Source organism: Gymnogyps californianus, chromosome 16 (assembly GCF_018139145.2).
Source record: "Gymnogyps californianus isolate 813 chromosome 16, ASM1813914v2, whole genome shotgun sequence".
In the NCBI taxonomy this organism is placed as follows: Eukaryota; Metazoa; Chordata; class Aves; order Accipitriformes; family Cathartidae; genus Gymnogyps; species Gymnogyps californianus.
This window is the reverse complement of record NC_059486.1, coordinates 4682426-4706628: the sequence shown is the minus strand read 5'-3', so window position 1 is coordinate 4706628 and position 24203 is coordinate 4682426. Positions and strand designations below refer to the sequence as shown.

General features: G+C 45.0%; 2 protein-coding genes across 4 annotated transcripts; one reads left to right on the top strand and one right to left on the bottom strand.

Moving 5' to 3' along the window:
• Positions 1 to 678: 678 nt before the first annotated feature.
• C16H12orf43 (chromosome 16 C12orf43 homolog) lies at positions 679 to 5261 on the top strand. Its single transcript, XM_050906689.1, has 7 exons — positions 679 to 814; positions 1320 to 1365; positions 2206 to 2304; positions 2984 to 3057; positions 3383 to 3473; positions 3867 to 4235; positions 4962 to 5261. Exons 1-6 carry the CDS (start codon positions 679 to 681, stop codon positions 4210 to 4212), a joined length of 792 nt encoding a protein of 263 aa, XP_050762646.1. The 3' UTR covers positions 4213 to 4235; positions 4962 to 5261.
• A 1919-nt stretch (positions 5262 to 7180) lies between these two features.
• Positions 7181 to 22398, bottom strand: HNF1A (HNF1 homeobox A). 3 transcript variants are annotated; one of them, XM_050906686.1, is made up of 10 exons: positions 22064 to 22398; positions 14835 to 15034; positions 13751 to 13937; positions 13193 to 13431; positions 12220 to 12377; positions 10208 to 10409; positions 8739 to 8930; positions 8339 to 8460; positions 7900 to 8041; positions 7181 to 7308 (listed from the first exon to the last, which is right to left on the bottom strand). In XM_050906686.1, the coding sequence occupies exons 1-10, from the start codon at positions 22396 to 22398 to the stop codon at positions 7181 to 7183; spliced, it is 1905 nt and encodes a 634-aa protein (XP_050762643.1). The 3 variants fall into 3 exon arrangements, with proteins under 3 accessions (XP_050762643.1, XP_050762644.1, XP_050762645.1); XM_050906687.1 differs by lacking the exon at positions 8739 to 8930; XM_050906688.1 differs by lacking the exons at positions 7900 to 8041; positions 8339 to 8460 and having other exon boundaries at positions 10268 to 10409; positions 13751 to 13991.
• Positions 22399 to 24203: the final 1805 nt, after the last annotated feature.

The window sequence follows — 24203 nt, the reverse complement described above, 5'->3', positions numbered from 1 at the left end:
TACATTTGAGAAATGTTAAGATACTTTCCTGTATGGCACATGTGAAAGGAGGCCGTTGAACAACAGATGGACGCGAAAACAAGCCGTGTTTACTTTCAGCAATTTTCCATCCGTGGGCACTGCCCTTCCCAGTAGCATGAACCCAAAGAACGGGCAGTGGGAAACAGCGGTTGGGCCACCCGCGTCCCCTCGCTGCCCTTCTGGGGTTTCTCAGCACGGGTGGCACTGGCCCCGGCCCCGGCAGCACCATCTGCTCTGCTCTCCTCTGGAGGCTGGTACAAATATTCATTGTAACTATTCCTTTTTCACGGTATCACACAATTCTGCGTATGACACCCAGTTCCTTGCAGTTCCTTCCGTTTATACGCTCATTCCCAGGATTTCTTGGTTTTTGGGAAGACCTGGCCTGCAGCCCACAGCACACCGCTGCCCGCACCCCCCGCTTTTCCCGTGAGCGCAGCCTTCAGGCGGCCTGTTTCACGGAAAGTGAAGGAACCGTATTCGGAAGGACCTGGAGGTGCCCATGGCGGCCCTCGGGGGTTGCCGCTCTCCCGGGAGCCGCCCTGCCGCGGACATCTTGTCGGAGGCTGCCCTGGTGGACTACAGCCCCCAGCATGCTCCGCGGCCGGCCGGCTGGACTACAGCGCCCAGCGTGCCCTCCGGCTGCGCGCCTTCAAGATGGCGGCGCCCAGGGGTGGCTCGGGCCTGGACACGGACTCGGACAGCAGCGGCGAGGCGGCGGCGCGGTTCCGGGAGGCCGTCTGGGACTGCGCTGCACAGGCGTCGGTGTCGGCGCGGGCGGAGCCGCGCCGCGGTGAGGGTCGGCGGCCAGCTAGGCTCTGTTCTCCCGCCGCAGCGGCGGCGTGTCCTGCCCTCCCCTCCCCGACGACCTGGGCCGGGCCCCTCCGCAGCCCCTCCTGCCCCGGGGCTGTTTCAGGGGAGAGGTGGTCAGGCGGGGGCATCTCTCTTCCGCGGTGCCGGTGTCAGAGCCGGGCCACTTCGGGAGCCGCCGGCGCCCAGGGGAGCCGAGGCGGGACTCCGGGAGGGGGGCTCGGTCCGGCCCTGCCGGCGGCCGGCTGCGCTGCGGCGATGCGCGGCCTCCTGCCGGGGCCAGAGCCCCTTGCCGGCCAGGTTGTCTGCTACAGCCTGGCCGGTGGGAAGTTTCCCTTTCCCCTCATAACTGTTTTCCCCCGAAGGTGGGCGTGGATTGTCTTTTAGGCATGATTCTTTACGCTGTAAAATCACATGTGCTAGAAGGGGGATTAAAGAGGTCCTGACCACAGGTCTTTTAAACTTGCATTTACTTCTTCCTTTGTCAGGTGGCTTTAGAAAGGATTGGTTACAGCCTGCTCAGCCTAGCCTAAGGTATTTTTGCTTCTGGTTTCAGACTTATGTTTCACTGAAGAAAAAATTAATGTATGTTGTATTTGTGCTACTTATAGTTAATGCCTTGTGATGCTTCCTACTGGAAGGGCCTATTCTGTTTTAGGAATTAGTCCAACCATAATCTGAAATGATGCTTAAACCTGAAAAAGCTAATAGGTTTTTTAAGTACATTTCTCATCCCTCTATAATATAGAAGTTGAACACTTACTACTGCTGTCAGTTACAGCATTAGTTCCAACTGTCAGAAATCTCCCAACTCTTCAAGTGTCCCATGAAGGAATTAGTACAGTTACATAGAAAAAAATTTCTTTTTCTTCAGAAAAGGTTGCAATGGCAAAGGCAAGCGCTCATCAACTGGAAAGCAACACCTGAATTAGGAGCCTTGCAATGGAGGTGATGCTGTCCTATCTAAGTTTGCAGCATTTCTGTAGGCTCAGTTTCAAAGGTTGTCAGCCAGGCAACTTAATAAAATCCTCTCTCCTGGGACAGGTTTTGCATGAATTGTGGCAACATACAGAGGAACTACATGCAAGGGAATGGATGTCCTGACATAATTTATTTGCTTTTTAGGCTATTTCAATGAGAAAAATCATCCAATTACTAACTATGATGGAGATGGCTAAATAATGTTTAGCTCTCTCTTGGGAACTGAACTGTTACTACTGAGCTATTTTCCATCTTTCTTAGCAGTCTTCCCTGTCAAGTATGAATTGATCACTAGAGGGTAGGAGATTTTACAGTCCCTTATCTCCTATTTGGGCAAGAGCACCAGATGTTACTGGCCTGGAAAGAGATAATCATTATTCTTATTTTAAACAGGCGTGAGGTGAATGGTCATGATGAGGATGGAAATGAGCTACAGACAACACCGGAGTTCAGAGCACATGTTGCAAAGAAACTGGGAGCCATGCTAGATGGGTATTGGCAAGCAATACTAAAAAAGTTTGTTCTATGGGTCAAGTACACTGATGCTTTTGTGTGCTAAAACCAGGAAATTCAAGATCTGAGTGCAACCTGGATATGGAGAAGTTGTTTCTCTTCTTGTGTCCTTCATTCTTGTATTTAATGCAAACTTCCAATATTCTGCGAACTAACCTGGCCCATATGCTGTGCCCCTTTGGTAAAGAGTGCCTGTGCAGCACTGTCTGTCTCCATTTGCCTCTGTGGTGAATGGGTTGTGGGGAGGCAAAAGTAGAATTTGGGTGCCTTAGCACTTTCATCATTTAAAGGCTGGCGTGGGAATCTTTCATTTATTCTTACAACCTAAACCAATACCTGATTCAGGCTTGTGGTGGCAGTATGCCTCTGACTGGGCTGCCACTGTCTTTATTTATTGTGTAAGTATGGCCCTGGAGAACTAGAATTCCTGGTGTTTAGAGCTGGCTTTAGAAACGCTGCTTTTAAGTCATTCTTGTGGCATGCATTGCTAAGGAGAGAAGGCATGGTCTGCTCTGAAAGCAGGGAGGTGAGACAGCTTCACTAAGAAAAAAGTAAGAAGCTATGTAACATCTCCCTATAGTCTTGTTTCCTAGAAATACCCAACTTTAGCTCAGTTTGCACAAACCTGTTTGAGATCTGACTGGAGTTTTCTGTTTAGTTTCATCACTGTCTTGAAGGACTCATCAGGACCTTCACAAACTTCTGTGCAACAGTCTGACTCTGCAGATGACGGTGAGTTCAAGTCACAACTATTGTGGCTGTTTTGTGACGTTGTTAGTTAAATGATGACAAGTGGGATGGATCCTGTCCGTTGCCAGTTGTACACTCCGCTGACTAATAAGTATTTGCAATAGAAGAATTTCTGTTAGTGTCCGTGAAGGCTGTTACTTTGAAGCTGTGATCTCTGTGCCCTAAGTCCTCCCAGATAGTCCCAAATAATTGCTGACAAGCACTATAGCAATACAATAACAGCAGTGAGGCTTCCTAGGGAGATTGCTCTTAATTGCTTTCACCTCTGTTCTATATCGTGGCTAAAATTCCCCTTTATCTATTTTAGGTTTTCGCCTCTTCTCTTCCTCTGTCCCAGGAGACTGTGGGAAATTGGAGCCATGGCCTGCAGCAAGGAGGAGACAGCCATCTAGCTCCAGGTGAGGTGTTGTCAGCTGCTTTGCTCCTGAAGTACTGTTGCATCCCACATTTCAGAGGCAGTTGGGGCTCTCGCAAGGGAATAGGAAGCTGAAGAGCTTGAGAAGTGTGTATTTTTGACTCCTGTGTTTGACTAGAGCAGATTTTGTTGTTTGTTTCTTTTTTTAGTGCTGGGGAACTAGAAATGTTTGTGAGAGATGTTCTTTCCCCTCCTAGTATGTGTAAAGAACACCTCGGCCTTCAAACTGGTTAAATGCTAACTGTAGGTATTGGAGTCCCAGAGCCACTGGGTGTTCATCGGGTGTTCTCATCTTAGATTACTCTGCTGTCTGTCCTTTCGGTGAATTCAAGGCAAAAGTGTAACATCACTTCCTTTCCTTTTGTTACCTTTCCAGTGACATGGACAGTGACCAAGAGTGGCAAAGGTACCAGGAGGCTGCTGTGTCAGCTGCAGACATTCTGAAGCAAAGTGCTTTTCCTGCACTGTCCCAGGATTCCAGCCAGGATCAGAGTCAGGGTTATGTAGAGCACAGCCAGAAAAAAAAGAAGAAAAAGAAAATTAGGGGAGAGAACAATCTTCAAGAGAAAATAATAGACCCAGCAGAGTGTGACAAGATCAGCAAAGATTTGCCATGGTTGGTGTCTGCAAATGGACAGCGTGAGGGACAGGACAGCAATCATACAGAGAACTCGGTGTTCCCAGGAGGTGTGAAGAAGAAAAAGAAGAAAAAAAGAGAATGAAGATTTTGCTCTGCAAATGGCAGGTGATTATGATGGATGAAGGATGCTGAAAAAAACCCTAACAACAAGAGTTGCTGCAGATGAGGGAAAATTAATTGGCAAAGCTTCTGTTCTAAAAGCTCGGTGGCCTGAGAGTCTAATTAAGTGACTTCCTGTGTTGCTGGCATCCGTTGGGGAAGGGAATATTGTTCTCCTAGCACAGCAGTTATCTATGCTGCTGCTTATGCAGACCTAGTGTAAAAGGATTAAATACTGTGCACAGACTTGTGTGACACAGGGATATAATCATAGCTGCATCCCTCCTGGTCTGTTCCTTCACATCATGAAACCAAATCTTGTGTCCTGGAGAAAGTATGTGATGAATTGAATTTGGTTTACATGGCAACAGGTGATCAACTCCTTTTTCTCTTTGCCTCCTCCCAGATGCCTGCTGAGAATAGCTCCAGCCTGTGGGAGACTCATTTATCAAAAGCATCCTGTCAGATATCAGCCCCCCCCTTTTTTTTTTCCTGTGATCAACATAACAGTCTGTTGTTGAAACCTGCCATGTTACTAATCCCTCTGTAATCTGCACCTCTCCAGGGCCCCTGCATATAAACAGAGTATACAGTGAACTTATTTCAGGGTTGTTATAAATAGGTAGTTCTGTTCAAGTTGTGTCCGTTGAAATGTCTTTTCATGTATAGTTTTTTCATGGTATTTGTTGTTATTAAATTCTACTACACTATTAGACTTATTTAATTTGGCAGGTTGTTTACAACAGTGGCTTTCTTACTGTATTCAGATGGCTCCCCCAGCAGATGAAGATGGCTGAAGATGGCTCTTTAGTTGCTTGGTGATCAATGCTATGAAATTGCTACAGGAAGGACTTAAGACTAACTTAAAAGTCGCTGTGTTTCAGTCCTTACTTTGGTTGATTATGACTTTTGTCTCTCTGAAATACAGTGGGTTTTGGTAGTTTTCAGTATGGCTCTTAGTCCATTTATACTTCAGTTCCAGTATTTCAGGAAATGACCTGTTATTGAATAAATACTCTTCTGTTTCTAAGATTGTTGGGTTTCAGTAGCTCTAACTTATTGACCCTATTCAGGAGACCAGAAAGCCAGATTAGAGAAACCGAAATAGTGAACTGTTGCTCTTTGAGCGTGGGAAAACCGAAGATGTTTTCTCTCCTACTGTATGATCCTTGCTGTTTTTTAATCAAGAAAACACAGTTGGCATCCAAAAATGGAAAAGCTAAGTAGAATATTGGCTTGTAATCTAACTGAATGTGCCAGCAGAAGTTACTTGTCTTATGGGCAGTTAAAACTTCAGTATACTGAAGCTAGCACCTGGGGTTTCAAATGCATAGTGGTCTAAACATTACTTTTTGACTTGTTTTATGATGATTATTTTTATGCTAACTGGAAGTTATATGTACTAGCAACTGATGCACATGGGAGATTAGGAAACAATTCTAGGATAAAATTCCTCAGATAATCTAGTTACTGAAATTAGTCTCTGATGGTTGATGGTGTCTAGAGGAAGCTCTTACCAATAAAAACTGTAATGGACATCTGCAATTTTGAAATTTCCAGATATGATAACTGAAGAGTTTACTGTTGGGCTTTTTCTTTTTTAATTCTCCCTTGTATCTTAACCTTTTAAGAGTCTTGAGCACGTTCTAGTCTCAAGGATTTTCATCCATTTCACAGTTGAAAGAATAACTCTGTTTTGGTCACAAAGACAAAAACATGTTAATTGGGGCTTTTTTTATGTCTGGCTAGTGACATATCAGTGATGTGAACGTTGAGAGTAAATAGAGAAGAGAGGAATAATTAAAGAGGAATTATATAAGTAGATCCTTAGGGCTAAAAACCTTCACTTAGTGCAAGTAAGACTCTTAGACCCCAGGGTAATTATTTGCATATCAAGAACTACAGAACCTAGCCTACAGGGAAGCTAAGAATGAGCCGTGTTCTGTAAAATGAATCCAAGCTGACATCTTTATAGAGAATAACTGAAGGAACTGCTGCTCTTTGTGAAGCATGGGAACCTCCCAGGTGTTGTGCAGTGTCAGGGACTGGTGGAGAACGCCATCCCCCGGCTCATTCAGCAAGACACACGAGATGAGAATCCACATGGTTAATGCAGAGAACTGGAATCTCCTTGCTGCTGTTAAACTTTAATTTCTGCATTTAAAACAAAGCAGAGCTATATCAAAAATAACCAAGCCATTTCCACTAGGATAGCATGATTTTAGAGCAGGTCATTTTTAACTGAGAATGTTTGGTATTTTTGTAGTTAATTAAAGGATTTGTAGCTTGTAGTCAGCGATCCCATACTGACAGGTTTGTGCCAAGCCATTCCTGAATCTGTTTCTTCGTGATTTTCATTGCAAAGTCAGGAACCAGGTTCTCTCACTCTTGCCTCCAAGATACTATTATTTCTCATAGTTCCCATTGGTGCTTCCTTACAGCAAAGGAGGTGAGTTTTTTAAAGAAGGTGTCCCTTCTTTGGCAGCTCAGCTTTGCTCTTTCGTGCATGGCTTAGTCTGGTGTTGGCAGGTTTGTACAGGCCCAGCTTGATGAAGGCTGAGCAGAATGAAAGTCCCATCCATGCCCTGGCATTTTTGCCATATTGCATTCAGATCCCTATCTTGATGGGATTCCTTCTTGGGCAGCCACAAAAGGACGTCTGGTCATTCAAGGCTGGCTCGTGGGGTTTGGGTTTGCTTGTTTTTGGGGGGGCAGTGGATTTTAGCAGTGCCAGCATCGTCTTTCCATGGCTTCTGTCTTGAGCCTGAGACATCTTCTTTCATGGAGGCAGCTGAGTAAGGGATTTGTATGAGGCAGTAGGGGCTGGAGGTTGGCTGAGCACAGCAGCCTTTCCTTCCCGTGGAAGGCAGTGGTGACAGTGATGGCAAACACAGTTGGAGTTGCACCTGACAGGTTGGTCATGGCAGTCACCCTTGAGCTAGTTGTCTTGATTACTGAGTGGAGGATGCCATCTGTGTGGAGATGAAGGTCTCGATGACATTGTGAGTGGATGGCAGCAGCTGACTGTGGCTGTTGGCGGAGTCAGAGCTTTGGTACAGCACCAGGCTGCTGGAGGACACTGTCAAAGGCACAGGCAGAAGTTAAGTGCAAATTCTCACTGCAGTCCCGTTATCTTGTGTGCACACATTCATATTTCCAGCATGACTGAACTCTCCTGGCATAGGGGCATAACTCCTTTTTCTATTTTGTGTGCCATTATATACCTAGCTTAAGTCCACAGCTAGCTGGAAAACATTGAGGGTGACAACCTTCAGAGAATCAGTTTTGAGGATTCTAGTTGATTGTTAATGTCCTAGTTCTGTTCTTAGAACTGGGAAGATCCAACTGGAGTCTCTTCATGAGGGAGTCTTGGGCTTTTCAGCCCTGAAAACTGCCCACAGGACTGGATACTCATGGACACTGATTTTTGTCAACATTTTAAAAGTTATTTTCCTCTCTAGATTCTGAAGAAGGGTCCCATTTCCACAGTCTGGCCTTATACAGACTGTGCTCTGAATCTTTTCCTTGCACCAGCTTTTCAAGCCCCCCAAGACACTGTACCGTTAAAGAATCGTGAGCCCCAATTACCATTTTCTAACTGGATTTTACAGTGTTGGCAAGAGAAACTAGGCAATACGTGGTTTAAGATAATAGTGGCTGCTGCTCTTACCAGCGGGGCTTGAGGTGAGGCGAGGGCCTGGCTGAAGGTGCTGGATAGTTGTGTCTTGGTTCTGTAAATGTATCGTTGACGCCTGTGACACTGGTGTATGCATCCCAGACTCTGTGTGAGTCTCTGAGTCAGATGTGAATGCCTAGAGAAAAGAAAGTTAACAGTGCCTGCTTTCTACATCCCTTCTAACAGGCACGAGAGAAGAGTGAGCAGGTGCTGTTTCCAAGGAGATTAAATCCTCCTTGATGATGCAGTGAAGAGCTTGCTCTAATGCCTCCAGTATTGCAGCTGGTACCAGCAAGGTGAGGAGATAAGAAAGATCATCCTGCTAGGGTGGCATAGCCCACACACCCAAAAACTCTTTGACAAGCAAGGAGCTACCTGCAGACTGGTGCAGTTCTAAGGTGGGGGAACAAAGGCATGTGCTAAAGGCTGTTACCTGTTTAGTTGGTGTCAGGTTAGTCAGGGCGCTGAGATTGGCTGTATCTGTTATCACCATGGTTTGTGGTAAGAGGCCTGTATGTGTGTATTGGGCCACTTCAGACTTGGGGCCGTAGAGAGCTGTGCATGAAAGAAAACAACATCATGTGGATGCTGGAGCTTTGCAGGAGACTAGTTTGGCTGAGTTGTTCTCCTCACGTGTGTGGACCTGCTGTCTGTTTCCGAAACGGTGGGAGTGGAGGGACAGGGACATGAATGCAATAGAAAAATAATTTCATAATTAGAGCAACAATAATAGAAGAGGGAAATAGTGCTGCAAGCCCAAGGACCCAGCAAATGCTCCAGAACAGAGTCTTTATTTTTTTTATTTGCTTGAGCAAATGAGTTCGTGTTCTTACCGTGAGGGTTCTGTATCTGTGCCATGGTAGCCATGAAGGGGCTCTGGTTGATGTGGCTCTGGACTTGCTGCATGAGGGGCTGCTGGTAGGATGGGTGCAGTTGCTGGGAGAACTGGACGGGCTGCAGGGTAGTGAGGCTGCTCCCCATGCTGTTTATTACAGGTACACTCTGGGGCTGGGTTGAGGCCAGGCCTGAAAAACAAGGACAGTAGTGTCACACACTATGGGAGCAGCATGGCTGCTCTGCAATAGGGGCATCTGAAATAGTCATTATGGCAGGCCTGTTGTCACAGGGTGATTTCAGATCCTGCTTTTCAGGTGTTCCATTTGTTATCTGTGATTAAGAATAGATTTCATGCCTGTGAAAACGAAGTGGGAGTGTGCAAAATGTACAATGCAGACAGGTACCATAAAACCACCTCTGATTCCCAGTGTTTGTTCCTGTGTACGTCCTTGTGTACCAGTATAGAACAGTTTCCACTTTAGTGATAACCTGATGCAGAGTTTCACTGGGGAGGCCTTGCTCAGAAGTAAACTCAGAGCATCATCTCAGTGTCCAGTTCATTTTTTTAAATTTTTTTTATGCAGCTGTTGGCAACAGAGAGAACTATGCTGTAGCTGTCCAACCACATGGAATGGAGTTTAAGCTCATTTTGCTTGTGCTGCCAAATTATGGAATTTGGACCAGTGAGAAGGAGGTAGAAGCTTTCACACATTAGTATCCATTTTCCACAACTGTCCAGACCCTGTTGCTGTAAATCAGCAAGTCTCTCCAATTTTTTTTTGTTTGCACAGAATTAGAATCCATATCATAATCTTGGGTATAAATGAGAAAATGGAAATTAGTTCACAGCTGTCACCATGGAACAAAATAAGGCCTCTTTCTTCCTGGGAAGAAAGTATAAGAGGAGAGTATACATTTTATTTTCCTTTATCTAATGAGATGCACTTTGGCAGTAGACTAGTCTTGGAATGAAAAGAAATCTCATACAAGTCCAGAAAAGCTGTCAAAGTGAAAAATATAAAAAAATAGTAATTACTGCTGTGGATTCCAAAAGCATATGCTGCTCTTTGCAGGAAGTAGAACAGGATGTTTTGTCTTTCATGTGCTATGAACATGCTTCAATTTTCATAGTTTTAAGGAAGTATTACATTTATATTTGGGAAGATGCAGAGCAGCAAAACAAAACATTGGCATAGGAATAGATTGCAAAAGTCTCTTGCTCTTAAGATGTGGGTTTGTGTGTAACTTAGTTCTAACATGAATAAGGAACATCTGTCCCGTAATTCCATTGGTACTTGCAAGTAGTGCTGCTGAAGATCCTTAGGGTTTGTGACAATTTCCCCAGGTGCGTATCACTGCCAACTTAGTGCTTTTGTCTCTGAAAACGAGGCAGGTAATTCTAACAATTACAAGTAGCTCTTTATCTGAATCCTGATAAGCAGAGTCATTACAGAACACTACTCACCTATCACCAGGGTGGAGGCACCTGTGTTGGTGAATGCTGGTGCTAGGGATGAGGTCTCACCAGCTCCAATTGCCATAACACCTGGCAGTGATGCCATGATAAGGTTCTGAGTTTGCTGGCTCAGTGCATGTGGATTTTGCTCTAGGCTGTGCAAGGCAGTCAGGGTGCTGACAGGAGGGAGAGTTCCTCCAGGAGCTGAGACCTGTGTGAAAGGAGGACTGTGAAAATGCCATCTGCAGCAGGTTGAGTATGGCGAGTCCCAAAGCTGTGATAAATGGCCTTCCCCCTCTTCCTGCCTGCTCTGACCCCTTGCTAACTAGAAAGACTTCCCATTTGCTTGTCTGCAGTTTCCCTGTGCTCATCAATTAACTAGCAAAGGTCAGCTGTTGAAATACTAAGAGTAAATCCTTGCTGGTTTAGTTCTTTCACATTTAAGAAATCAAAAGGGTTTTACAAACAAGAATGAGATTAGTCCCACTGCATTCTCTATAGGGAAAGTTTATCTTCTGTTTTACAACTGAGGGTAGAAGATGATGCTCAGAGAAATTAAGAGGCTCAGGTAATTTTACATAGTAATTTTAGCTGCAGAGTTCAGCACAGAATCCAGGAGTTCCTCTCTTCTTGTTCACCTTTTCCTCTGAGAAATGCCTGTAATTTCCGTTTCTCCCAGCACGTGTCTTTTAGTGGCCAGTGAGTTTTTGGATTGAGATTTTAAAGGAGTTGCTGAAAAATTTCCTTAGACTTTTTTTCTCATACAGTATGTTCTTCAGGCCACATTACCTGGCAGTTCCCTGCTGTTAGAGAGGAAAAGTACCTGTTAGATAGAACAGGACTGTTCTGTGCTTGTGTGTCTTGCTGATTCAGTCTGTCCTTGAGTCATTGAGAAATTTAAGAACTTGACTGTTTTCTCAGCCTCTAAAATGAACCACGTAACCTGTGTCTATGCTGTTTGCAAGGCCCATTAGAGACATGTAGTTGAAGTACTGTGGAACAGCAAAAAAGCATTTTAATAATTTGGCTGATAGAGAAAGTTCAATGCTTTATATTATACTTTTTTTTTCCTCCCCTCAGACAAAAAGCTGTAAGGAATCTTTAGCAAGAGTAAGCAGCAACAGATGAAACAGTGGGACAAATCACCTTGATATCAATTTTAGAAGACAGTTGCAGAAGATTTTCAGCACCTCATGAAAGACTTTTTTTCTTCAGGAAGAGACCAGAAAGCCAGCAGAGTGAGTGACTGATGAGATTTAAATCATACTCATTTATAGTGAACTTAACTTTGCCTCAGGCCAGTATGCACTAATGCAAACTTTTGCCAACTGTTTCCCTGTAAGCAAGGGAACATGTGCAAACTGAAAATGATCAGTCATGTAGTTCTAGTGCTTCATTGTTAATTATGTGGGAGAAGATGTAGTCAAATCTCAAAAGGAAATTTGCTTTGAGAAGGCAGATTGCTACAATCTAGATATCCAGTACATGTCTCAATGGTATGTGCTGCATACAGGCTGTTGGACTTAATTTTTACAGGTAAGATAGATGTAAGTATGGGTCTCTGTGATGTAAGTATGGGTCTCTGTTCTGTTAATCCCATTGGTGTCTGATCAACTATCTTGAGATGCGTAGAGTTCAAATGAGAGTTGGAGATGAGATGAGAATCTCACTGGGGAAAGGAGGAGAGAACAGGGTTTCCTGTTCCTTCTTCCAGGGAAGAAGGAAATCATGTCATACCTTGAGCTCTGTTTTTTCAGAATAGCCTGTTTTGATTGTAAGGAAATGGCTATACTTCTTGCTTTCATGCTCTAATACCCGCCCTCACCAGCAGTCTACAGGGCACATGTATCTCAGGACTGCTCATGTTACATGGTCAGTGCAAAGTGGCTATGTAATATCTCTATAAGAAGGTGGTTTTAAGAGTATTCTAGAAAAAACTACTTCTGAATAGTCCATATTGTGACCACAGGCAGAGGCCCTGAGGTCCTCCAGTCACCAGAACTTAAGTATACATCACTTACCAGTTTAGTGTCTGTGCTTAGTAGATTCTGGCTGGGTTCCAGTCCAGGGGGAGAAACCTGATGCAGGATGGTTTGGGTGGTCACCATGGAGCTGTTCCCATGGTGGTTGCTGCTGGAGGACTCTGCCTCACTGGCTGGCTGCTGGTTGTACCTCACTCCTGCATCACAACAGGAGGGAAACTGGTTGTCAAAAATGAGAAACTGAGAAGCTTTGGCAAGCACTAAATTCAGTTTCCTTTGCAGGTGCTTGCCTTTAGATGTTTGAGGCAGAGACAAGGTGGGTAAGTAGGGGAACCAGGAGAACAGGCATTCTTGCTACCCTGCCCTGGCTTTCCTCTGTAACTTGGCGTAACTGCTTCCTCAAGTACTGACTTAAGGTATGGCTGTGTGTGCTGCAGGGAGCAAGCAAGGTTCACTAGAAACCACCCTTCTGGATGTGGGTGTAGAGAGGAGAGAGTCTCAGCGAGATTGTCTCTTCCCAGAGTGAGAGCAATTACCAGCTCTGGCCTATGAGGCTGAAAAAGCTCTGCTCTTTTTAGATGGAGAATGACCTTTCCTGATGCCTGAAAACTCAGTCACGGAGTCTGATGGTGCTGATATGTATTGGAAAGAGTAGGAGGCACATATGTAAGTGAAAGGATACCAAACTGACTTGTGATGGCAGCCAGTGGATGACTGCTTGACAGGGGATTACTGCCTGCCAGCCATGAGGGAGTGCAAGATGTCAAAGAGTAAGTGAGGAGATTTGGCTGAAAGTTTTGTTACTGAACTTTGTCACCCTTGCTATTCTAGCCACTCTTCTCGCTCAGAGATGTGGTCTCTTTGTCACCGGTGCTCTTCCCTTGTAGCAAGTCTGCTTTTTCTATCTGTAGATTCACCTCCTAAAAGGGTGGACTTGGGAGATAGTTTTGGTGACTGAGTTTGGGTACGTTCACCCATGCCTCTTCCAGATCTCCCTCTGGTTGTTTCTTACCGTGAACTTTGCTGGGTGAGAGAGCAGATGGTGGCTGGAGGGAGGAAGAGTTGTGAGGAGTTAGAGGGGGAGCAGAGGTGGGCTGTGGTCCGCTGAAGGTGTCCATGGCCAGCTTGTGCCGGAAAGCCTCCTCCTTCCTGCGATTGGCAAACCAGTTGTAAACTCTGACCTCTGTCACCAGGTTCGAGCCCAGTCCCTGGGCCTGAGATGGGGAAACACCTCTCTGAATACACTCTGCTCTGTTGGGGGAAAGCACAAGAACAGCCTTGCTGAGCCAGGCTTAGTCAGAGAGACAGAGTAAGTGCGCAGCCCCAAAGTGGCTGTGGTCTGGCACACTGTGTGGAAGGATCCTGCCAGGTATAGCAAGACACGGGGCATTACTGATCCTTTGTGGGCAGTGAATGCTCAGTTGTGGCATTTCATTCAAATGTGACTGGTGTCAGTGGTGACATCCACTGCTGTACTGTTAGCCTGCCTCTCACAGGCGCTAGCAAACACCAAGATCACAGTGGGGCCCTGCTGTGCCCCTCTTCCTCAAAGCCAGACACCCATCTTTACCTGTTGCACTCTTCCACTAGTGCCTCTCTCTCTTCTTTGCTGGGGTTTTTCTGTCTCTCATAGGCTTGGAACAGGATCTGTTGTGAGGCAGGACCCCACTTAAAGCGGTTTCTTCTTCCCTTCTTGGTGGGCAGGTCATCTCCCATGGGCTCCTCTGTCAGGATACCCTGGCCAGCATGTGTGAATTCTGCAGGCACAAAGGGGCAAGGGAATTTGCTTTCTGGAAGCATTTCCAATAGTTCTGTCTATTTGGGTGCTGAGCAGGCCCAATGCACCTTACCCTTGGAGAATATCTCATACAAGATGGAGAGTTGAATCTAAATGGAGTGGAAATAAAGTTCCATAATCTGCTAAAACTGGTAAGAAGTTCCTAGCAGGACCATGTTTACCTGTCTTTTCTCTTGTATGCATTGCATCTCTGCTCCCACCTTGGAGTAGTGAAAGCAAATGCAGCTGAGTTTAGAGTAAGCATGACTGGAGTCCTGCTTTCCAAAACCATAAGGCCGAATATCTCATTTTACTTGCAACCCGCCAATACAAAATTAAGTAAACCAGATTCCAGACAGGCTCATGAATGTAGAAGTACATGCTGCAGGGATGGGTTCCCAGTGGGTGCCTCTAAGCCCAGGGGCTTAGAGGGCATGAGGTGATAGCCCACAGTGGTTTTTTGCAGTGAGTACAGCAGCCTGCTGCTTTTTGCAGCTAGAGGAACTGTTGCTTTAGCTGAAATTGCAAAAGCATAGTTCTTGGGCAGAAATTCTGTCTCTGTCATCTGTCTACTACACTGCTTTAGTCTAAGGATGGGTATAGAATTCTAATTGCAAATGGAGAGTATTAGTTTGCTTCTCTTTAGCCAAATGGAGGGTGGGGTGGGTGACTACAGGCTGCTTCATGAAGGAGTGTTTTTCCATGTACTGTTTGGTTCACCTCACCACTGAACACTGACCTAGACTTCTCTAAGCTTTGTGCTAAAAGTGGCTTTTCCTTCCATTTTTCCTTGATAAAAATGGGGAATAAGGATTAGCAAAGGAGCGCAGAGGCCTTTATGAAATTGAGACAGGAGAGCAACTGTTGCCATACTTACGCTGGGCGACCTCTCGCTGCTTGCGGACATACCAGGTGTAGAGGGCTGCCCTTTTTTGGGTCTTCATGGGAGTGCCCTTGTTGAGGTGTTGTGAGAGGTGAGATTGGTTTAGGCCAGTAGTGTCCACCACCTCACGCTGAGGGATGTTGTGCTGCTGGAGGTAGGATTTCACCATCTTTGCTACTCGCCAGGGATCCTCTCTGGAAGGAGCAGAAGACACGTCTCAGGAGAGAGAGATCTAACAGCTGCACTCAGCAGACCTGGATTCCAAGGAAGTGCACTAGTACCTCCTGAGGTGCACCTTGCATGTCAGTCATCACCATTGCGTTTGGTGAGGCCAGAGCGTTAACTAGCTGCATAAGGGAAAGCTGTGCCTCAGTGTGGTACCTTGTTCAGTTTTGACTCTGCATTCAGGGTAAAAATGGCATGGTATTAGAAATGAAGTGCAAAAGACGTAGCACTGGCTTCCTTTAAACTGTTCTCTGTAGGCACTTTGATCTCCCCTTAGAAGGGGACTCTTTGGTTATCAAGGGAATTTCCCAATACATGGCTATAGTCTCTGCTGTCTGTGCTCATTTGTATACAAGGTTTTGGACTGTTAGGCCGTTGTCATCTGTAAATGATAGAAAGTGCTGACCAGTGATGTGAGCAAGGAATGGACCTTTCTGCTGGGAAGTAATGTGAATGGAAAACATTTTTGCTGCTAGTGAGAAATGGTATAAGGAGGGAAGTGATGTTCCATTTCAGTATTCAGTTGGATGTTTTATGACTACAGATATCTTTCAGACTTGACCTCTCTCTTCCCTACATAACTCTTCTTCTGTATCCCCCTTTCTTTAAGGCATAGGTGCTTTCGGTAGGTGTATTTAATTTTCCAAGACAGATTCATTGTGATATTAGGCTGAACCTAGCTCATGCTCTGATTCTAGTCCAGGTGGGGTTGCCTTGCAATGATTCAGGAAATGAAAGCCTGCTTTCATTATACTGCGACATGACAGCTATGTATGCATATGTATACACCAAGCCATCCAGGATTATGTTCTTGCACATCTGCTACGTGTTATTCAAACACACTGAATCACATCTAGATCCACTCAAAGCTTCTAAATGCAATAAAGAACAACAGGCACACCACTAATTCCTGCTATTGCCACCCTCCTTTGGGGTAACAGCTGAGGGAGTAGACCTATTGGAGACCTACTCACAAAACTTGAGAAGCTAATCTGATTTGGGATTTCATAATGAATGTGAATGTCTGGTTTTTAGGATCTCCGATTAGAATATCCATGAAGGTTCCTAAGGAAGATAGAGAAAACATGACAATGACTTCGTTGTGTGTATTGATTTCACCAGAGCTGAAAATCAAAGTAAAAATAAAGATGTGAAACCAGGCAGTCTAGATACAAACAGTGCAGGAGCCTCTACAGAAAAGCCTCTGGTTTACTGTTAACAAAGAGCATCCTTCTGTGCTTTCTGTGTGAAATGTCTGGTGGAAATGGTTTGCACGGTGCAGAAATACACTGGTGTCACATCCAACACCAGTATCAAAGGAGCAATGGGGGGGGGGGAAAGGTACCTAGGATTGTGCAGAAACTGTCACAAGAACACACAGGTCTGAGCAACAGGCAACAACTGTACTGTTCATTGCTTTGTTGACTCAGGAGGTTACCAGAGGCTGCAAAGTGATAAGGAGGACAAAGTCCACACCTGTTCTCTCAGTACAAACACCCTTATCTCTGTTGCCCTGCAGCCTCTCTCCCAGTGGCTGGATAGTCCAAGGAGCAAGCTCTGCTGCAGTTAAAGTGTGACAGAAACAGTGTCAGTTACAGCTTTCTAAAGAACCTGCTTTCTTAAAATAGGAATATTTGTTTCTCTGTTACGATGAGATGCTTGCTATAGAAGCTTCGATTTTCTAGCATCTTCCCTTAACCATCTTTGTCTTTCAAAAGCCTCAAATTGGGCTGAACTTACAAAAGCTTTTTTCCTCTGTGTTGTTTTTCTTTTTTCTTCTGCTGCTGTCCAAACCAAGGACCAGTCTCCTCCCTTTGTATTTGTGATAGTCTATCTAGCACCTGTACCCTGAATTCGTTACACAAGTCCCTATACAAAGGAGAAAAGGCTGAGACTTGGAGCCTCTGGTCTCTTAGATTTGAGTTCTGGCTCAGGTGGAAAGAGGAAGCACTATGTTATCACTGATGGAAATCTCTGTTACATGTCGATTTCCTTCCTGCATCCCAGTCATGAGTCACTTTTGTCTCCCCTGTTGAGATCCTCACTTCTTTGTGGTAGGAATAAAGCAGGAAGTATCTGTGAGTCTCTTCTCTCAGTAGTTAAAGCCCTGTGGTTTTTCTGTTGTCTTTTGAGACAAAGCAGGGAGCTTTGTGAGGCAAAACAGTGCAGGGGAATCTTAGTACAGTACAATTTCATAGGACAGTTGTATGAAATCCTAGCTACTCTGTACATTGTCAAAGCACAAGCTGTAATATCAATGCAGCGATTCCTTTTGGCCCAAGGCTACATCACAGAACAAGTGATGGCAGTTGGTCAGCTGAACCCTCGCATGAACCGTTGCCCAAATACATAATTCCACCTGCAGAGCCTTCACCATTGACCAAGACATCATAAGTTGAAACCTTCACTCTTTCACTGGCAGTAAGACTGTCATTGACTGGCAGAGGGTAGGATTTCATCCTAAATCTAGTTGTCCTGGTTGTAGTTGCACTAAAATCTCAATTGCTTCAGTGAGTCAGAACTGCAGAAATGGGTCTGCCTTGCTCAAGCTCTCCTTCTCTATCTCCAAGCCTGTTTTCTGCTTTTTAGCTCCCCTTTCTCCCCAGATGCAAGCTGTCTCCCCATTCCTCTCTTGTTCTCCAAGGTCTAGTCTCTGTCTCCAAATGCTTCTCACACAGTTAGTTTTACTTCCTTCTTCCTAAGTCTTGCTCTCCTGCTGTCAGTTGCTTCTTGCCATCTGAGCATAGCCCCTCTCCCTGACTCATCTCAACCACAGGGGCCTGGGTCCTCTCTCCATGCCAGCTTCCCATTTTCTTCATTCTGAGGTCACTTTTTAAGGGCGTTTTCACCTCCCTTTTGTTACCTGAACAATAAGTAACCCAGGTAGTTAGTTATAAACTCAAAGGGAACAAGAGGCTGGTTGATAATTTATAGCAACATCTCAAATTTAAATGGAAAGTAAATATCAAGTTGTTAGCATTAAAGAAAACCCATTCCAGAGAGCTGGAGATGTAACATTCAGGGGACCTTCTCCCTCCTTCACTCTTCCTGACTCTTCTCTTTCTTTTTCCTTTGTTCCTTTCTTTCTCTTCCTCATTCTCTCTGTCTCTCCTTTTCTTCTTTCTTGTTCTCAGGCAAGAGAAGCCTTCATTTCCTTGAGGTGGGTTCTGAATTGCTGCTTTGGACCAGACCCTGCTTAAACAGAGGTTCAGAGCTGTGAAGTACTTGGGACCATCCTCTGGCCCTTTCCTCTGGAGCCTGCTAGACAACCCTCACTGATGTCAGTGCACAGCCTGGAGCCGGGCTAGGCAGAGAGCAGGGAAGGTAAGACCATCCCGGCAGGGTTCCTTTCTATTGAACTTGGCCTGGTTTGCCTCATCTTGGTTTATATGTGGAAATGAAAGGGGTGTGGCAGCTTCATCTCCAGATTCCCTAGCTAGAGCCATTCTAAGACACTGCTTACATGGGGAAAAGACTGAACCTTTATCATTATATCTTTGTTTTCTTTTTTCCTCATGGAAAACTTTATTTTATCCCTGCCTCCTGGGGAAATCTGTTGCTTATCTCAATTTCTCTCTTTCCTAATGGAATTTCACCCCTTGCCCTACAGGTGAATTGTTGCTATACCTCTCTCCATTTGCTGTACCTGCGATAGTATGATCTGTCCCTTCCCCCAAGGTAGCCTCTCTCTTGCTTTCTACTCTGGGGAATATCTGGGAATTACTCCACACAGCTGCATTTCCCTACTGAGTTATTTATTCTTTATCATAGATGCAATTTGTTTTCTGTGTGGAGTGATCTGGAAAGAATGTTATTATTCAAACTGTAAATCTATGGAAGATCAGTGAGACAGATTAAGGGACAAAATGAAATGATGTTAATTCCTCACTAGAGAAACCTTTGTCTGAACTGCCTTTAGCATTTTTTTTTCTGTAGGGACAAAATCTAATCAATGCCCACAGGTGCACCCAGTCGTGTGGGTGTATCTTCTCTACATCCTGTTTTACTCAGCTTTGACTAGTGCTTTGCAAACTGTGGTTTCAACTTTAGTGATCCTGTGAGGACATACTTGGTCTCTTGGTGCTGTCATTTTTTTCCTTTCCAGCTCCTGGAAAGCCTAGCAACAGACACTTTCCTGATTCTACTTTATAAGCAATGGCTGCAGTTACCACAAAGACTTTCTTGTATCACTAATAGCTGGCCACAAGTCAATCTCTCTGTTAAAATGTGGTCTACAGTATTAGACCAGGAATTGTTAATAATGCCCAAAGAGGCTTCTGCCTAAAGGCAGAAGTGCCTCCATCTGGTTTCTGGATTTGAAATCCTTATGTAGATGCTGAAATAGCTTTTCAAGCATTGAAGTTCTACTGGGAATCCCTGGGCATGGAGATTCTTGCCTGCCTTCCTTTCATCTATTTCTGGGAGTTATTTATTTCTATTATAGACTGTTCTGCCCCATCTTACAATAGTTACAATACTATTTTAAGGACATGACCTTTAGGCATCTATTAATGGAAAGGTTTGTTCTTAAAAAGTTTATTAGTAGGTAACAACTGCTTACATATTATCAAACCCTGATACTGGTTCAGATGCTTTGAATAGATTCTCAGACATACAGTTGCTTTTTTTAATATTTGACCAGAACAGTGAAACATGTCAATACAGACTTCCTACTATTTTCATTTTACCTTGACTAATTTTGATCTGTTATATTCCTCCATAAGTATAATCGTAATTTTTTGCTGAAACTGAGGCTTCTGGTCCCCTCATACTGTCCTCAACAGCAGAAGTGAATTGCTCTGTCCTGTGATACAGGGGACTGATGAAAGAAAACTCTGATGTTTCACAATAAAGCTTTGCAGTTAAGACCTAGTATGAGGCTTAGGAGATCCTTGTTCTTGCCCAGTCCTCTCTGCGCTATCTTAGGGTTTTAGGTAGGTCATAGAAACTCTCTGTACCTCAGTTCCCATTTGTAAAATGGGAATGCTGCTCAACTGACTGTCTAGAGGGAGATGTGAGACTTCATCGGAAAGCATTAATATCACAGGTTTGCAAGAGATGTAAGACACTTGTGCTGGGGCTGGTAGTAAGCACAGGAAAGACTGGCAGCAAGCTCTTAGGCAGGGAGAATCAGAAACCAGAATTCATGCTGAAGTGAGGGTGGCAGGAAGGAATTGCCTCCATCCGTGTGTCTGTTCTTAGATCACAGTGGATGGCACTTCAGTCCCGCTTCACCCATTCATTACAGAAAATGGGACAAAGCCAGGTGCTCTTCTTCAACTTCCATGGCTTCCTTTGTGGAGATACACCTGATAAACCATCAGAAGTTAATGATCAAAAAGCTTATCAGGGTCTTTTCATCTATAAATTTATAAGACAAAAGAGAAATAATAAAGCCATTGGATAATTAGTAACTAGTCAGGGCCCGCCCGGTGCCACTGGGCTCAAACTACCCCAAGACCTGTACGCAGACTCAGGAAGATGAGAAGGAGACAAGGATGAGGGGAAGAAAACGAGTAGAAGGGAGAGAGAGAATTAGCCAAGAAGACAGCAAAATGGGAGGAATAGCAGCAGAGACAAAAGTGAGGAGAGACGGGAAATACGTAAGAAGAATGGGAAAGAGGTAAAGGGAACAGAGGAGAATAAAAGATGTGACAGAACTGGAAGTGGGGAAGAAATGAGAGACATACTGGGCCAGAAAGAAGACTGAATTATTGGGAATGCTTTCCCCACCCAGGTAAGAGCTGATCCAGTGAATTTTCCTCTGTTGGGTACTGCAGCGTCATCAATTCCCAATCTGCCAGGGAGCTTTCTTCTCCTAAGTATTTACAGTGAATGCTAACTCTTGTCATGCTGTTTTTCTAGCTCTGGCCTTTTATGGTGGGATTTGATGTTTGCTTCCCGTTGTTACATTTTATGTTAATTTCCTTTGCACATGAAAGGGAGTGATCAGAAAGCCTGAGAAATTCTCTAGATGGATTTTAGTTTTAGTGAAGATTTTAAGTGCAGGATGTTGCTACATCTTTTTGTCTTCTATCAGCTTGTCAGTTCAAAATACCCCCAAACAGACAGGCAAGAATCTGGTTCTGTTGTGATAGATAGGTTGGATGGACCTGATCCTTGCTTGGACAGACCTCTTAGCTCCCCCATGGGAATTGTATCTCAGCAAGAATCCCAAACAGGAATCCTGGTGAATGTTTCTCCAAGTCTATCGTGAGGGAACTTTTCCTGTCTTTTGATCTCAAAAATGCTTGTATGCAAAGCAAATTTGTGTGGCAGTAAAACCTGTAATTGTTGATGCATATATACTTTGTAGTTGTGACAGGCAGTGGATGGTAGAAGTACGGTGTTCTGCCCAGGTTTTAACGTCTGCATGTATTTGGTGTGTGCTCTTTCTACAAGAAAAATCCCCACTGAAGTCAGGAGAACTTTGCACTCACAAGAATGACAAGAACAAGTTCTCGTGGTTTCTCTTTGGCCAATAATCTATAGCAAAAACCCAGTGAAATTAACAATATTAATCTCCTTAAATATTGCAGGGAAACATTACAACTTCACTTTACTTGTACATCCTCAGGCAAATATAGCACCAGTTAAGAGCGACCACATTTTTTCCTTTTTTTTTTTTTCTTTCCTGATGACTGAAATTGTGAATCCTATTAAAAATTTAAATCCTAAAACCTAACATTCAGTCAGAGGGATGCAAATTATACAGGCCTTGGACTATTCTGAAGCCTGATGATACAAGCATGTCAAATATGTAATCAGGCTCCATGGCTCCCTTCATGCATTTTTAAGTGATATGAAAGGAAAGTTTGAGCATTTATAAAGAATTTGGGGGTGTTTTGGGGCTGCTAGTACTGGCATGGATGAAGACTGTCTCTGTGCAGCTAGATCAACTGTGAATACCAGGGACACTGAGCAGAAGGGGAAAGGAAAAGAGATTTAGAGGGAAAGTGCAAGAAAGCAGCAAAGAGGAGCAGCAAATCTGTCCTTACTGTAATAGTCTTTCCACCACAGCCTTCTGGTGAGCAGCCTCCTCAGGGCTCAAGTTTTCCAGCTCCTTCATTATTGGAGGGGTAAATTCCTCCCCGTCATCAGAGGTTTCATCTTCCGATAACCTGGACTCCGCCATTCCGTTGGGGAGGTTGGGGATGTCGGGACAGGGTTCCCCTTTCTCTGTCTGGAGGGCATTGATAGCGCGCTGACTTTCACTCTGGAGCACGTAGGGTTCCACCTCGCTCAGCGCCTTGATCAGGGTCTCCTTGGTTAGCCCTGACTCCAGCAGCGCTCCCAGTAGCTCCACTTGAAGATGACTCAGCTTCGAGACCATGGTCTTCAGGCTGGTGTCTCTTGAATTTCGGGTTATCCTGCTTCCAGCTCCCCTACACCATGTTCCTGAGGTAACACGCCCGACTGTCAGGAGAGTGGGCACAGCACAGCCTCCCGCCTTTACGCCCCCCCCAAAAAAACAAAATACAAAATTGAGCCACTTCAGACCCCCCACGACTGTCCTGAGCCAGTGCTGATAAAGGGACCCTTGGCTATCTGTTTACATTGGAGCAATGTAAATTCTCCAAGGTTCATATTTATCTGTGTGCTTAGCAAGTTACTGAACTTTGGACTTCAGCACTGCAGCAGCAGTTCACAAAGTGCAGAGGGAGAGAAAGCAGGGGGAGGGGGAAAGGGAGGGAAGCAGAAGAGAGGAGAGTAAAATGGAGGGATAGAAGGTCTGCGGCATGGAAAAGTAAGCTATGGAAAGAAAACTAGGAAAATGAGGATGGAGAAATGTGGCTTATTTCTGGCCCCATTAGTTTTAGTGAAGGAAGGAGGTGGAGTACCCAAAAGGAAGAGGTGCGTTTGGCTGTGCGCGGTTCGGGAGACGGTGCTGCCGTTGGAAGGCTGCAGAGCCCGCTCAGACCTCTGGCTGTGGTGAGGTTCAGCCAGTCTCAGCCCCTGCCAAAGGCTTTGGGCTGAGAGAAAGCCACACTGGCAGCTTCACTAGCCTTTGTGCAACCCCCCAGCAGAGAAATGTGACCACTGGGTTTATATGAATGTTCCCAAGACTCACAGGATGTTCTGGAGCTCCAGCTGACTTCTGTGGCAGAGCATCAAGTGTTAAATGACTTTTTAACTTCTGGCTTTGGCTTGCTGGGTATCTTGATATGTAAATACTAGTACCTCCATTATAACTTGCTATGTTTATTGCTTCATCGATGAGCAGGGGCAGTGTACCGACATAATTCGGGGGATTACAGGGCTTGCCCCACTCGGCTTGTGAGTCAAGCACATGACAAAGAATAGCCCTGAGTGTTGGTTCATGCTGAAAGTCCCTGCCCTGTCATCAGTTGCCCTGCTGCTTCTGAGAAGTGCTCTGGACAGGCTTGTGGTTACCATTTATCATCTACCTCCAGGCCCTCTCGATACCAGCCCTTCTCTAAGGTTCCGCTCCCACCTGTTGGGTGAATTCATAAAACATGCTTGCTAGCTTGGCTGGAGTCACTTAGTGCAGTTCTCAGGGAGTCCCTATGACTAAATTATCTTTTCTGGTCTGAAAATATATGAATGAATCTATCTACTTTGGCTAAATTAGGGAATAACTTGATGTGCACATGTGGACTTGATGCACGAGCATCTCGTGGAAATGATTCCTTGTGTGATCAACAGGAGAAGAATTTAAAACTATTGTCTCAATGGAGGTTTCCTAGGGGCAGCTACTTGTCTCTATACACTCCCATCAAGCCTAAGCTAAGAGGAGCCTAGTAGGACTGTCCCCAAACTGAGTAATGTCCCAAGACAATGCTGCAGAGTGACCTTGGCCCCTGTTTTCCCTTTGTGGGCACTGTTAGCCATGCTCTCCAGGCTCCTGTGACAACCTGCTAAGTCAGCAGCTGAAGGACAGAGCTCCTTTGCAGATTGGATCCCCTCCTCCCTCCAGGCACAGCAAGCTGCGGTGGGGCTGCTGGGCTGACCCTTTCAACCAGGACTGTTGTTAACTGTTAGCTTTTGTTTCAGATGGCGTCTGCACCCAGAGTACCAGCTCCCCTCACTGCAGTGAGTTAAAGCTCAGATGGATAGAGAAGACTCGCTTTGTGTGGCTAAAAAGAAGTAACAATTTGGAGTCCATGTAAAAACATT